Here is a 15,763-nt window from a genome sequence, read left to right as displayed (position 1 = left end):
ACGAAAGATTGATGGTTGAATTAAACTAAAATTAGCTGGCTAAGCAAGAAATCCTGCATCATGAGACGGAGGTCATGCAGGCTGATGGTATCAGGGATGTTTGTATATTTGGTGTGAACTCCTGGCTTGGTTAAAAGCAAAATATGTTCAGTTTCACTTCTATGCAGATACTAGATCCCCTTTATAAGTTTAGAATGTATAAACTTCTAAAGGCTGGTTGTTCACATCATTCAACTGCTGTTTAGAATTCATCCTAAAAAGTGGAAGGTAAAATGCCAGAAAGGTTTTAAGGTGTAAAGTTGAATAGTAAATGTCTCTCTTTCACAAACACTTTCCCAAATGATAGACATAAAAAAGATGAAATTCTATTTTAAATGTCAGCACTTCATCAGTTATTTACAAAAATATCTTGAATCTCCAAAATGGTAACTTTACAGAAGGAAAAAACTTTACTTACGTTCTTCATTGTAACACAATAAACGATAACTGGAATTGTCAAATTATGCCAAAAAAAACAAAAAAAAATGAAGATAGAAGGTTTTTGCTTGACTGCCATTCTGCAGAAGAAGCAGAGTCACAAGATATTGTGGAGTTAACAGTTACAAGGTATTGTACTGTATACAAACAAAAATTACAATTATTTACTTATTTTATTTCTTCATATTTTATAACACAGAAGTCTAATCTTACCATAGGTGCTCTCCAGAGCTGGTGTTTGGTTTGTCCGCTCTGGGCTACTATAGAAACATGACAGCATAACATGGCTGTTGGAAGAGGACCCACTCCCTGTAGATTTTAAGGGCTCATTCTAAGTCAATGAAAACAACAATTTATAGTTAAGGTGATAATACACAAATGAAAACATACTTTATTCCATTTCCGCCAATAGATCCCCCCCAAATCTTACACATTGCACCTTTAAACGCTCAGAATCAGCTCCAGCTTGCTTGGAATGAAAGTTTGTAGTCACACCAGCTCTGCAGATGAAATTGCACACTCCTGTTTTAGATGGTGAAACAAACTATAGACCGAAGTGCATAGAAAGTAAGCTATTTTCACTTTCAATGTAGAAATTAAAACACCAACATAGGCCATAGAATTGTTTTGTACTCTCATCCTGATATCTTGAAATCGATAAAAATAAGGCAAAAGAAATTTAAAACTATTTGCAAAGACGTAGCAGAAATAGTAGTGTTATATTCGAAAGCCTGACGTAACGGCACTCCTGGTTCATCGATCAGTACAATCCATCCCTGTTTAAATCTCCTCATTCACACATGGGAGCACTTTAAAAACTTCAACATTTGCCTTCTATGAGTAATCTCTTAAAATGCTCAGTGGGAAGTGTCTGAAAGGTGCTTACTTTCGTCATCCTTTCATTCTGCTCTTAGCCCCCTGCAGTGAGGGGCTGGAGAAATGATTGCGTGAGACGAGCAAGAGCGCTATAAGAACACTAATGCTGAGAGCAGGAGTGGCCAAACCCTGAAACCAGAACTGTGAAGAGAAGCGGGACCTCTTTCACAGGTCAGTTAAAGGTAAGTCAGATCCAATTATGTGTCCTTGTGTTGGCAAACTTAGAGCTGTGGTTCTCAAAACAGTCCTCAGTGCTTCTGGATGTTCTAAGGTTCTGATCAGAATATCAGAAAACCTGATAAAGGCTTGAGAACGAATGCCTTAGAGCAATATTCAAAGAGCTTACACTGCTTTTGTTGGACAATTCTGATCCTAAATTTTAAAGACTTTTATTTTAAAAGGGGTATAGGTTTAATTTGAAAAGCTGTATTTTCTAACGTCCAAATTTATGTTGGAAAGCCACACTTTCCCTTGATATCCCTCATGGTGTCAAGGCTTTTATGTTGAAAAGCCTTATTTATCCCTAATCTGCGAGTACTGAGATTTTTATTTTGGAAAGCTACAGTTTCTATGATATTTGAGCACCTTTTAAAAATGCATATTTAGCACAACGGAGTGGTTGTCTGTTCTTCTTTTCAGGATGAAGGTGAGCAGTGCTCTCTTGTGGATGATGGTTTGTGTTGTGGTGCTGCAGGTGCACTGTCAGCACTGGTCATATGGCCTGAGCCCTGGAGGCAGACGTGCAGCGGAGAGCCTGATGGGCACTTTGCAGGCGGTAAGGCCTACAGGTTTAGGTAACAGGCGTGTACCATCCTTTATTATTTGTTTATAGTGGCCTTACCATTATTTACAGAGCACTTTTCATACTGGTAGCAGCTCAAAGTGCTTTACATACAGGTGATAAAGTTTAACAGTAACAGAAGAAACTATGAGAATTCATTTAAAATCAAATCAAATCAAAATTTATAAGACTTGACACAGAATTTTAATTAAATGTAGATTTTAATGAAACGCTCAGTTAAAGGTATAGGTTTTCACATGTTTCTTAAAAGTGCGCACTGGGCTTGATGGTCTAATGAAAGGTGGGATTGAGATCCACAGTTTGGAGCCAACAAAACCGAAAGAGCCTCTCCACGTTTTTATTTTACAGAGGGCTTTTGCAGAAGGCCAGTATCTGTAGATCTAAGATCACATGTTGGAACATAAGCAGTTGTAAGCAGTTGATGGCTCATTTAGAGTCTTAAAGGTGCAGTATGTAAACTTTAGGCTGACCTAAATGCAATGGAACATAGTACAAAAAAATCATGTTTTTATTAGTGTATAATATGTAACATCGTAGAAAATTGAGCAAGTTTATATATTTACAAATATGCTGTGTCATATTATAAAGTTTTTCTGAGGTAAGTTTATCCTTTGCATCCTTTCAGTTGCTAGGCTATGAAGGACCAACAGCGTGAACCATTTTGCTACAGCGCCACCCTGAGGCAGACCAGTGCTGCATCTCTAGTTAGTTCAAAATACCAAAGACAGAAGCTTGCAGAGGGTTTGTGGGTGAAGCAGCTAAACAATGACCTTTACCTGAATTTCTATTTGGGTGTCTGTTTTTCCCTAATGGACAGCAAACCCCCCCGACTTTTGATTTTGGGATATTTAGGGGGTCCAAGAGGTTACTAGGGAGGTTCCTGACCCCCTAGGACCCCTGAATTTTCGCACCTTGGTTGCTCCTCCATATTTCTACAGTAGCCCAGAACAGACAAACCAATCACTGGCTTTGAAGAGTGTCTTTTGTGTTTTTATGTTGAATTTGGTGGCGCTATAGCACTGATTGGAAGACGTAGAAAGAAGAAGAGTCAGTGGTTGCTGCCAGTGCTGGCTAACTATTTTGTGTTGTGAGAAGTTTGAGAACCCAAATTGACAAATGGAGGTTTGTACTTATTATTTAGCACAAGAAAACGCAAGAGAGGCTGAATCTTCGTCAGAAAAGAAGCGAAAACCTGACCGTCACCGTCATTTGGTTGTAATCTGCAACCTCGTTGTTAGATGTCACTAAATCTTACACACTGCACCTTTAAAAACTTTAAAATCTACACTCTTAAAAGTGATGTCTCTTTAAGGGTCCTTTAGCAAAGAAAATGGTTCTGTGTGGAACCATGACCACTCAAAGGACTCAGATTGATGGAGAATTGTACTGTAGATGTATTTAGAAACTTTTTGAAAAGGGTTCTATATAGCACCATAAAAGATTCTTCTGTTGTTACGACGTCAAGCCTGTAACAATAGAAGAACCCCTTTTGGTGCTGTATAGAACCCTTTTCTAAATTTTTCAGAGAATCTTTTAATCATGGATCTATACAGAACCATCTTCTTTACTAAAGATCCCTTGAATAATGATAGCGGCAGCCAGTGCAATAATTTCAAAAGAGGAGTCTAAGATCACACCCAGGTTTGCCAGCTTATCAGTATACACATACATACATATTATTACATATATATATATAATATATATATATATATACATATATATATATATATATATATATATATATTCTCTGATAAGCTGGCAAACTGTTCTTTATATTATATTCCTCAGGCTGAAGATCTCCCAAGAAAGGGCCCGACAAGCTACGTGTGCGATTATGTGGATTTGTCCCCTCATAATAAACTGTCCAAACTAAAAGAACTGTTGGTGAGTGCAGCATTATTTTCTTTTTCTTTTTTGATAAAACAACCTGAATTCATTAATAAGAATCAACAATTCATAAATGGTCCAGTTGTAATGAAACAAAGATTCAAGTATGTTTTCTGCCTTCTTTACAGGACAGTCTTGCTGACAGCGAAAGCTGAAAGTGACAGCGCAGGACCTGACCGAGACACTTAATAAAACACTGTGCCTTCAGTTTGTCTCACATGTGTGTCTTTAATGACCAAAGTGTCTTGATTGAACAAATGAACAAATAAAAATAGCAGCTTTAAAGCTTTATATCGTCGCTGTCGTGCAAAAACCTTATACTGCCCTTCTGTTGTTTTGGTTTGTTTTTTTTTTGCACAATTTGAAAACTGTAGTCACCCTCTGTGTTGTGTTAATATTTCATCTTATCAGACTAATAGAAATGGTGCAGAATTATTTGTTAGGAAATCTTGTCACATTAACTTTCATTACAAGTTAATCATTTTTTTTTATTTCCCCTGTAAAATTACCATTTTGGAGATATGTTTTGTTCTAGCATGATACAGACTTTATAAGGTCTGCTTTGGTAACACTTTAGATTCACTGTAAATGCCTGTAAATGCTCACCACCTCTTTAAATTCAGCTAAGTCACTACAAAATGCAGCCAAACATTAAGCTGAAATGATAGATTATATTAAGTCTTACTGACCTTAACTTAAACCACAAAGCTAAACCTAAACATAAAACATAACCTGTAGTTTTTTCAAGCAACGTGGTATTATACAAATAGATAACCTGTAGGGGGCAGTATATCTGTTTCAAAATAGTGCATTTGATTGACTGTTGGTGACTAAATGATTTATTTAGAAAAGTTTGTTTTTTTTAAATGGAATATTCATGATAATAAGACTACAATTTTATAGAAGTATTGTTTTACTGATAGCGGTGTTACCTTTATTATGAAAAGCTATGTTTTCTATGATATCCCCGTGGCAGGACTTAAGTTGTGAAAAGCCAGGCGTCACCTGATAGCCGAGTGGTGCAACGTTTATTTTGGAAAGCCGTGTTTTCCTCGTTTCGGGAGTGGAGAGACTTATATTTTGAAAACCCATATTTTCCTCGTTATCAGCGTGGAGAGGCGTTTATTTTGGAAAGCCGTAGCGCAGTTTACTCACGCCGTCCACTCTGAACGAGTTTGTGCATTCGTGTTATTCAGCGTGGAGAGGCTCTTATTTTGAAAACCCATATTTTCCTTGTTGTCAGAGTGGATAGGCTTTTATTTTGGAGAGCCGCGCGCTCACGCTGTCCACTCTGAGTGAGTTTGTTTATTCCTGTCAGAGATATTTTCTTCTGAACGACGTGTTTCTAGTTGAACCCTCGGACCTGTCCAGCCGGTGGAGTTCAGCTCGTTATCGGACTGAGCGCATCTGCAGTGCTCGATATTTCAGTTATACCAGCCGGTTAAAGCTGCTCTAACGGCAGTCTGCTGCTGAGTCAACATCACGCTGGAGATCAGTGAGTTATAAATATGTTTCTAATAGAAACGTGTTGCAAGTAAACCCGCAAAACTGAAGTGAAATAAAAGGCATATTATTAACGGTTAAGTTTAAACATTCAGAGTGGTTTGGTGTGAAATGCTCCACTCTGGAGAATCCTGTTGTTCACAGTGATGGAGAAACCTAAAGTGTTTAATGCTGCACAGATTTCTAATTATTACATGAAAACAGTACTGAAATGTTGCCTGGTGACTAAGACATGCTTTACGATCTCTCTGAGATAAAGTTTTGGCCTCAAATATACCTTTAATTTTATGAGCTCCACTTACTAACTATATAGGTGCACCTTGTAGTTCTACAGTTACAGACTGTAGTCCATCTGTTTCTCTGCATACTTTGTTAGCCCGCCTTTTACCCTGTTCTTCAGTGGTCAGGACCCCCCCATGGACCCTCACAGAGCAGGTACTATTTGGGTGGTGGATCATTCTCAGCACTGCAGTAACACTGACGTGGTGGTGGTGTGTTAGTGTGTGTTGCGCTGGTACGAGTTGATCACTGGTTTTTAAACACCTCAGTGTCACTGCTGGACTGAGAATAGTTCATCAACCAAAAATATCCAGCCAACAGCGTCCTGTGACCACTGATGAAGGACTAGAGGATGACCAGCACAAACTGCAGCAGCAGATGAGCTATCGTCTCTGACTTTACATCTACAAGGTGGACTGACAAGGTAGGAGTGTCTAATAGAGTGGACAGTGAGTGTTTAAAAACTCCAGCAGCACTGCTGTGTCTGATCCACTCGCACCAGCGCAGCACACACTAACACGCCACCACCACGTCTGTGTCACTGCAGTGCTGAGAATGATCCACCACCCAAATAACACCTGCTCTGTGAGGGTCCATGGGGGTCCTGACCACTGAAGAACAGGGTAAAAGGGGGCTAACAAAGTATGCAGAGAAACAGATGGACTACAGTCTGTAACTGTAGAACTACGAAGTGCCTTTATATGTTAAATGGAGCTTATATGTATTTTCTGTGTACCATGGCGGAAGAATAGATGTACCACTATTTCACCATTATCAGCTTTACACATACAAACTCAGAAGACATTTGTAGGTTAACTGATTAGTAAATATAATGGCTGTTTGCATTGTAGACATTGTAGCACCAGGTTCCTATCACCACAACAGCAAAGAAGTCGGAGTGTGTAAATCTCTCTACAGTGGCACATTTCAGATCAGATCAAACACTGATCTTGTTTACATTAACAATTGAATTAATTGGACTAAAAAAAATAATCTACAATCTAATAACCTAATTTAACTGTAGCTGTTGCCCTCCAGAACCATTGAGTGTTGCAGAAAGACCATACTTGTTGGTTGCATGTGCTGCAACCCAAGACCTGAATGCACGGCATGCTAAAGCTCTATAATGCACATTCTTGCATCGTCCTTGTTCTAATGTAACTGGTTATACCCAGAGGATTTGATCAGTCAATGCGAGTAGAGCAAGGTAAACACAAAATATGCAGTGCATGTGACTCCAGGGGCTGAAAAGACTGCAGCACTACCTTTTGGACATTTTCAGTAACAGCAAGTGTGCACTGCAGATAACTGTTTGGAGATCATCGGCCGATGCCCTTGCGTCTACTGTTGGCGAGGAAGCTAGCTGGGTTCTGCATGTATGCTGCTGTATGGAGGGTAGAACTATATTCTTGACCCCAGCATGGACTCCCATGGCAAGCAGTGCTCCTGCAGTGCCCACCACTCCACCCCAAGCGTCCATCAGACCCTTGACGAGATGGACTTTGAGAGAGGTGATGTGTAACACTTACCGTACATCTTATGCAAGTTATAATCTGCTGTATAAACGCACATTCATATATACTCTCCTGTTTTACAGGTATATGGTCAGCAGCTATGGACGGCGACTTGGAGAGGGTCAAGTCCTTGTTAAGAAAGGGAACTGATCCAAATATCAAAGACCAGGCCAGCTACACTGCTTTGGTCAGCAGGAACCCCCACTGAGCATTGCATGATTATGAAACATTGCCAGTCAGCTTTAAGCTGTTAGAATAAGAACTGACCTGTCAATAAACCATCAATACTCTGCGTTTTATATTACAGCACTACTCCAGTCGAGCAGGTCACAGGTCAGTGTGTGAGCTCCTCCTGGACCACGGGGCCTGTGCTAACTCCCAAACCCGTGGTGGGGCCACTCCCCTGCACAGAGCGGCCTACTGTGGCCACCTTGCCATCGTACAGCTGCTGCTGACCCATGGAGCTAACACCCGACTAACTGATGATGATGGATCAACGGCGCTGCATAAGGTAAACAGTCAACTACTAAGGCTGTACAAAACAGTAAGGGTGTAAATCTCTGACAACAATGAATTCTTTATGAAACAACTGAATACATCTCAATCTCACTTTTTAATTTGATTATTTAGGTGGAATTCAGAATTATATTTAAAAAAAACACTGAATACGCAGATGTAAATGAACTGTTTGCACAGGCCTTAAGATGTTGGCCAAAAAACTAGAACATTATTATTTATCAGTTTTAAAATCCCTGTCATCACCACGTCATGCATTTTTGCACCCCTACAAGATGCTATATTAATACACTTTTACATTCTTATAAATATCCAATGGCCTGTAACAGCTGAAAGATATTTTACCACATTGTTATATTTATATATTCTTCCCAGAAAGTTTTACAGTGCATTCTTTGAGAAAGGCCACAAAAGAGCCACTTTTGGTTCCCTAAAGAACCATGTTTGATTAACAGATCTGTGTGTGTGAAGAACTTTTTAAAGGGCCTTCACATTATATAAAGGTTCTATGCCAGGGGTGTCCAGTCGTATCCTCAACAGGCCGGTATGGCTGCAGGTTTTCAGTCCAACAAAGCAGAAGCACACATTGTCACAGGCATGTCAAACTGGGGACCTTCTGGGCCAAAGTGCTGTGGAGATTAGCGTTTACCCTCATCTATCAGTCTGAATTCAGTTCAGTAAGAAGGCCTTGCTAATTAGCTGATGAGCTGAATCAGGTGTGTTTAATGAGGCAGAGTGCTGAAGTCTGCAGTGTTTTGGCCTGCGAGGACTGGATCCTGACGCATGTGCATTATCAGTTGTCGAAGACAGACTGATTAAATAAAGTGGAATCAGGTGACCTCCTGCTTGTTCGCAATGAAATCCGCAAGGGGCCAGTGTGGCTGTAGGTTAAGACTGGACATTCCTGTTGTATACTAATTGTTAGACTTCTTGCCTCTCTTAAATAATAAAGATGCGAGAACGGGTTCTTTGTACAAAGACAAAAAGAGAAAACATTGTTATTGTAATACCTGGGAGAGAGTTCTGGGGTGAATCAAGTGTTTCACAGAAGCTGTATAAAACCTTGTTCATGGGATGGTATAGAAAATTCAGACTCCTAAATTGGCAAAGTCAGTGACTTGGCAAGAATTGTTTGTGCATTCAGCTCTGCCTACATGAAGCTGCCAGCAGATGACGCCACTGACCACTGTGTGTTTCTCTGAAGTGCTGGGTATGCTGTTTTTTTCCAATAGGCAGTTTCCTGACCATTAATGGACTTGCATATATACAGATATGAATACCATAAAGCTTGCTGTGTAGATTCCAAACTATGCTATTATAGACAAAATAATCTTGATTTCCCTAAAGGTTTTAACATAATATGAAAGTTCTAAGAAGGACAACTACACTGGTAAACAACCTTTATATTATGTGGAAGTTCTTTAAGCCTTTTTCTTGACACTTTTTTTCAAACGTGGTTCTTTAGGGAACCAAAAGTGGTTCTTCTACAGCACATGTCAGGATCCAGTCCTCACAGGCCAAAACACTGCAGACTTCAGCACGGTGCCTCATTAAACACACCTGATTCAGCTCATCAGCTAATTAACAAGGCCTTTAGGAACTGAGTTCAGTGTTAGATGAGGGTAAACGCTAATCTGCACAGCACTTTGGTCCAGATGGTCCCCAGTTTGACATGCCTGTTTTATAGCATTGATCAAAGAACACTTTTCTAAAACTGTGTAGAACACTTCTATAATGTAGATGTTCTTTAAACATTAAAACTTTGAAAAGATTTTGAAAGATTTTGGTGGAGGCCCACTGTCCCGCTTATTCTAGAGCTTTATTTCTGCTGTAACACACCCACTTTAACTAAATAATGTGCTGTTAATGAGCTGCTTGGTTGGATCAGGTGTGTTGGGAGCAGGGAAAACACAGAGCAGTGGGCCTCCAAGACCAGGGTTGAGACACACTGCTCTATGGCAGTAGTCACCAACCCTCCTCCTTCTGCTTTCCTGCAACATGCCACACTCCTTGCCTGACACTAATGTAGCTGATCCAGCCAATCAAGGACTTCTGAAGAAGTTAATTAGCTGGAGCAGGTGTCGCAGGTGGTGGTTAGAACGAACATCTGCAGGAAGGTAGCTCTCCAGGGCTAGGGTTGGTGACCACTGCTGTATTGTATTGCATGCAGAACCCAAAGAGTGCATTTGAACATCTCTTTGTCCACTTTTCTACAGGCAGCTGAGCAGGGCCACCTGGAGGTGTGTGAATTGTTGGTGAGCAGCTGTCCCATCTTGAGAACCGTGAAGGATAGGAGATTACGCTTACCTGTAGATCTGTGTCCAGAGAACAGCGCTTTACTGGAGCTGCTAAACCCTCAATGACCTGCTCTGCTTGCCAAAAAGAGAGACTTGGAGGAGAAGGAGTTTCAAGCAAGCTGTAGAACTCACTTAAGGTTCAGGCTGGAAATGATCTCAGGAAGTCCACTCATGCTCCTGTCCACTCAAGGGAGTAAATAAAACTTTTACACCCCTGTAGGGTCTTGACTGAGTTTCCTGATAATAATAATAATTGGGAGAGAGCTGTGTAGTGAATGTGTTTCCCAGAAGCTGTATAAAACTACACTCATGGGTTGGTGTAGAAAGATCAGACCCACAAATTCGCTAAATCAGTGACAGTATGAATTTTTTGTGCATTCAGCTATGCCTACATGAAGCTGCCAGCAGATGGTGCCACTGACCACTCTGTGCTTTTATGAAGTTCTCAATATGCGGTTTCTTCTGTTACGCAGTTTCCTGACCATTAATGGACTTGTGTATGTTTCTGTATACATGCCGTACAGCTTGTCCTGTAGATACCAAACAGAATTTAAGCCATTATGAACAAAATCATGATTTACCTAAAGCGTTTGTGCACTTTTAACATCTGACTGGAAGAGAGGAACGGCATCTCCAGACTCAGTATATTTCCTTTAATATCTACAATGCTGGTGCAGTATGTCATTTTGTTCAGAGTTTCTATGGCATGTCTGGGGAAAAGATATAAAGACTTGTCCAAATGAATGTCTGGGCTTCGACTCTTCGCTTCAGATGTAACTGTGTTACATGGAAAAATGAATCAATCATGACAGGCATGACAGAATTTTCTTCTTGAAATGGATACAGTTGTGGTTGGAAGTCACACAGCAGGATTTGTAGTTTGATTAATTTATCGTTTTGGTACTGCTGGCAGCTTTCTTTAGTGAGGAAGTTTAAAAATGAGAAAAAAAAGACAACCAAAAAAAAGCTCAGTAATCCCCAGATTTTTTTGACCAGTATAATTATGGACCTGAGATGTGGTTTTGTTTGTATCATTGTTGTTAAAATTTGTGATTTCATTCACACTTATCTAGTTCATCCACCTGTCCTGCATCATTTGATTGATATGGGATACATTAGCCATTATTCATAAGTTGTGTCAAATCTAAGAATTAAAATGAGCACACGCAATTTTCGCTGACTACAGGGCCCCTAAGGTGACATGGTGATTATTTTTTAATACGCTGTGGGCACAAATTAATATATTGTGGCCACAGTTTACTAAATTGAGGCCACAAGTCATCAGAAACTTAACCTATAGAGTAATTTATGACCAATAAGTTTTTAATAGCCTCACCATATTAAAAAATAATCACCATGTCACTTTAGTGGCTTCGTATTCAACAGTTTTGTGAATCATCAGTTTCATCTTTGACGTATCTGTATAATCTAACTCATGTCTGATAGGAATGTGTAACAAACAACCTGAAAAAATGCCTGCTAACGGTTAACTAACCTAAACTATATTAATAACCATCTATAAAACCAGCAATTTAAAAACTAAAAATCAAAAATAACAATCGTTTGTGCTTAGCAATCCAGTACAAAACTGGATGTACTTATTTTACATGCACACTAGTATCAACAAATATACCTCATTTCATTTAAAGACATTTTACACTGTTTTGTACTTCTGACACCTGACAAAAATAAACACTACAAAACACAGCTAGTGCAGAAGTATCTCATATACTGCACAATCGCATCATTCTGCATTCTTTAAAAACTAAGAATTTTTGCATAATTTCACACTTTATTCCTTCCAGTCGTTGTAGTTTCAACACTATAAAGTTTGGTCAGTAGGGGGGGCTGTGCACTCACTGCTTCACCTCAAACTCCGCCTACAAGCACAGCCATTGGTTTGTAAGTTGCTAAAAGTGGACTTGTTATTGGCTCCCTACCGAAACCTCTGTGTGAATTAAGTTGTGCTTCATGTCAATGATTTGTAAATGAGGTCCTGGTAGACAGAGCTTGATTTCATGCACTAAAGCAGATTAATCATTTGTGCTTAAATCACCACTTGTTTTCACAGCTTACGAAAGTTTCACAATATTGCGGTCTGAACGACACTTGTAGCAGAACAATAAGTTCAGACAATAGTGGCGCAGGCATAGAGATATTTTGATGATATGTAGTTAAGCTAAAGCTAAATGACATTTTTGCCAACTAAAGTAGCTCAGAAACCTTAGCCTTTCTAGCTGATTAAGCGTGGTCACTCAATTTCTGTTCCACAGTGCATAATATCTTACACACACTGTCCAGGCTTGTTAGACAAGTTGCAAGTATGAGTCAGTTCATGGCACCAACACTTACTCTGGTACAGCATAAAAGTGGATATACCGAAGTACTTTTGCCAATGAAAAGAAATCTTTCCAAACCATCTCAACAGAGATCAGAAAAATAAAGGACTTTCAGAAAGATGTCACGGGACTAAAGTACCTTTGACTCAGCTTCCCTTCTTTAGGCATTTTCTGTGGCGGAACATTCATGGCTGAGTTCATTTAAATAGAAAAGCCCCGCCTCATTAGCAAATACATTTCAGCTGAAATCACTAGTGCTAGAGAGACTCGGTTGTCTCTTGCTGCACCATAATTTATGTCACCTGTCACAAATACAAAATTAATTTGTTGAAGGGTGGGGCCATCTTCACTTGTGCTTTACAAAAAGGTGTAGTCAAGGTACAAGGGTACTTACTGGGATGTGTAGTCATGGGGTCAATGCAGGCTAGTCTTTTGCTGCTTGTTGGCATTACCTTGGCTGAAGCTCACTGGTCAGGATGGGATAGATGGAGTCAAGACTTTAATAGGTTTAGGTCAAACAACTTCTTAAGGCTACCTCAAGCTCCAGCAGAGTTTCACCCTCGGGCATTTAGTCAAAAGCCAGCTGTAAGTCCTGTGCAGACAGCAGTCCAGGATCCTGTGCAGACACCAGTCCAAGATCCTGTACACAGTCCTGTGCAGATACCAGTTCAGGATCCTGTGCAGATGCCAGACCAAGATCATGTGCACAGTCCTGTGCAGACGCCAGTCCGGGATCCTTTGCAACTGCCTGTACAGAGTCCTCCACTTACAGGTCTAAACCCACCAGTCCGGAATCTGGTTCAGACTTCTGTGCCGGCAACTGTCAAGAGTCCTGCACTGACAAATGGTTTAAACCCTGTACAGGCACCAGTTCAAGACCCAGTTTGGAGTCCTCTGGCAGTGCCTGCCCAGAAACCTCCATTAACAGCAGACCAGGATCCAGTTCAGAATTCTCTGCCAGGGTCTGCCCAGGGTCCTGCACCAGTTCAGAATCCTGCTCTAACAAGTGTTCCAAAAACAGCAATTGTGTCAGTCTGGGATCCAAATCAGGATTCTCTTCCAGTGCCTGCACAGAGTGCTGCGGTAACAGGTGTAAGCCCACCAGTCTGGAATCTGGTTCATACACCTGTGCCAGCACCTGATCTGCATCCTGTGCAGACAAATGGATTAAACTATGTACTTGCACCGGTTCAGGACCCATTTCAGAATCCTTTGCTGACAGGCAATCTAGACCCTATACTCACACCAGCCCAGAGTCCAGTTCAGACTCCTGTGCAGGCACCAGGTTGGCATCCTGCTCAGGCACCCTTACCCCCACCAGTCAAGGATCCTTTCCACACACAAGCCCAGACACTACCTGAGCCCCTGAAGAAGCTGGCTTGGCATTTCCCCAAAGTTCCAGAAAGGCCTCAGCAGCCCCCAGTACACTTAGATATGCGACAACCTACCCCAGCTAACAGCGTGGCTGCTGCGTGTGGGGAGAGTGTGGTGCTTGTGGAAGTGAAGCAAGACTTGTTTGGAACTGGGCATCTAGTAAACTCTAGTTCTGTGACTCTTGGAGGGTGTGCAGCAGTAGGACAGGATTCTGAAGCTCAAGTGCTTATCTTTCAATCTGAACTCCAGGCCTGTGGTAGTGTGTTATCTGTGAGTAGTAGTAGCAGTAGTAGTAGCAGTGGCGGCGGCGGCTGTGCATACACTAATACATTTCTAATCTGTGCCATTCCAGATGACTGAAGATGACCTTGTCTACAGCTTCAACCTTATTTACAGTCCAGAACGACTACCTGGTACTCCCATTGTCCGAGCAGGGGGTGCAGTGGTTCATATTGAGTGCCACTATTCAAGGTGAAGGCTTAAACAGGCTGTCTTCAATCTTACAGATGTTCTAAAGTCTTACTTGAAGGGTTTTAAGGAAGCACAATGTGAGCAGCAATGCCCTGGTACCCTCATGGGTACCTTATGCATCTACAGAGGTTGCAGAGGAGCGTCTGGTCTTCACCCTGAAGCTTATGACTGGTTTGTTTCATAAAACTGAGGTGAAACTAGGACTTGTAGGAGTGCTGATCTAGGATGGGAGCGGAGTCTAGATCAGTACTTGCTCTGAGAAGCTTTATAAATATGGGCCCAGAGGTTTAAATCTTAAGCTGCTTCTAATATTTACTCACTGCAGATGACTGGAAGTTTGAGAGACCATCAAACCAGTACTTTCTGGGTGATTTCATGAAGATTGAGGCATCTTTAATGCGGTTCAACCATGTACCTCTAAATGTCTTTGTGGACAGCTGTGTAGCAACTGCTGTTCCTGATGATAGTGCAAGTCCAAGATACTCTTTTATTGAGAACCATGGGTGAGTAAGGCTTTCACCAGCCCAGAAACTAAGTAGTTGATAACTAACTGCATTCTCCTTCTAGGTGTTTGATTGATGCCAAGATTACTGGGTCCAACTCTCACTTCATGCAACGGGTTCAAGGAGACAAGTTGCAGTTTCAGTTGGAAGTGTTTAGATTTGAACAGGACAACAGTAGCTTGGTATGTGAGAATAGTGGCATGGCAGAGCCTTTTGTCCCAAAACCTATACCTTCTTATGAACTTAAAACTGATATTTGCAGATCTACATCACATGTTCTTTGAAAGGCTCAACAGCTTCATATCCCACTGATGCTGAGCATAAAGCTTGCTCCTTCACAGCCAATGGGTATGCCTCAAACTAATTGCTCACATTTTTGTTGATGTCTTGGATTTGTACTTAAGCTGCTGTATGTTTGTGGCTCATAGGTGGATTGCTGCAGATGGCAATAACCAAGTTTGCAGTTGCTGTGATACAAACTGTAGCTTACGGAAGGGAAGAAATGTACCTATTGATGAAGGTAAAGGCTTGAGCTGGACATCTTGAACCCCACCAGAAGTTGATCCCTATCTAATAATGCCCATCCTATTTTTCTAGGTCTACACTTTGAAGCTGAAGTCTCTCTAGGCCCAATCTTGGTCAAGGAAGATGCTTAGGCTGATTACAATGATGTAATGGAGTTTCTTAAAATAAAACTTTGGGTGAATTTAAAAATGGCTGTCTCCTTGCCTTTATTTCAGACCTGGTAGAGCTATGCTACACCACACTGCATTTGATGCAAATTAACTGTTTGGTTTGTCAATCTAGTTCTATAGGATCCTCCAGGGCCATATGTTCTGCTGGCTCTTAAAGCACTTGAAACAGCAGAACTCCTGATTTAGCTGTAATACTGGCTGAGATTGAGGGACTGTAGGGACCCTCTGGA

General features: G+C 40.9%; 3 protein-coding genes across 4 annotated transcripts; all 3 read left to right on the top strand.

Moving 5' to 3' along the window:
- The first annotated feature begins 1,400 nt into the window (after positions 1-1,400).
- Positions 1,401-4,249, top strand: LOC118812890 (progonadoliberin-1-like). Its single transcript, XM_036578001.1, has 4 exons — positions 1,401-1,535; positions 1,993-2,128; positions 3,944-4,039; positions 4,171-4,249. Exons 2-4 carry the CDS (start codon positions 1,994-1,996, stop codon positions 4,195-4,197), a joined length of 258 nt encoding a protein of 85 aa, XP_036433894.1. The 5' UTR covers positions 1,401-1,535; position 1,993; the 3' UTR covers positions 4,198-4,249.
- A 1,009-nt stretch (positions 4,250-5,258) lies between these two features.
- ankrd39 (ankyrin repeat domain 39) lies at positions 5,259-10,368 on the top strand. 2 transcript variants are annotated; one of them, XM_036578542.1, is made up of 5 exons: positions 5,259-5,537; positions 7,107-7,335; positions 7,422-7,525; positions 7,646-7,849; positions 10,071-10,368. In XM_036578542.1, the coding sequence occupies exons 2-5, from the start codon at positions 7,245-7,247 to the stop codon at positions 10,215-10,217; spliced, it is 546 nt and encodes a 181-aa protein (XP_036434435.1). In that variant the 5' UTR covers positions 5,259-5,537; positions 7,107-7,244; the 3' UTR covers positions 10,218-10,368. The 2 variants fall into 2 exon arrangements, with proteins under 2 accessions (XP_036434435.1, XP_036434434.1); XM_036578541.1 differs by having other exon boundaries at positions 5,266-5,537; positions 7,129-7,335.
- A 194-nt stretch (positions 10,369-10,562) lies between these two features.
- On the top strand, positions 10,563-15,540 carry LOC118813296. Its single transcript, XM_036578539.1, has 8 exons — positions 10,563-14,134; positions 14,217-14,335; positions 14,403-14,506; positions 14,661-14,838; positions 14,903-15,020; positions 15,101-15,186; positions 15,267-15,358; positions 15,436-15,540. Exons 1-8 carry the CDS (start codon positions 12,899-12,901, stop codon positions 15,492-15,494), a joined length of 1,992 nt encoding a protein of 663 aa, XP_036434432.1. The 5' UTR covers positions 10,563-12,898; the 3' UTR covers positions 15,495-15,540.
- Positions 15,541-15,763: the final 223 nt, after the last annotated feature.

This window comes from Colossoma macropomum, unplaced genomic scaffold (genome assembly GCF_904425465.1).
Source record: "Colossoma macropomum unplaced genomic scaffold, Colossoma_macropomum, whole genome shotgun sequence".
In the NCBI taxonomy this organism is placed as follows: Eukaryota; Metazoa; Chordata; class Actinopteri; order Characiformes; family Serrasalmidae; genus Colossoma; species Colossoma macropomum.
This window is presented reverse-complemented; position numbering and strand designations above follow the sequence as displayed.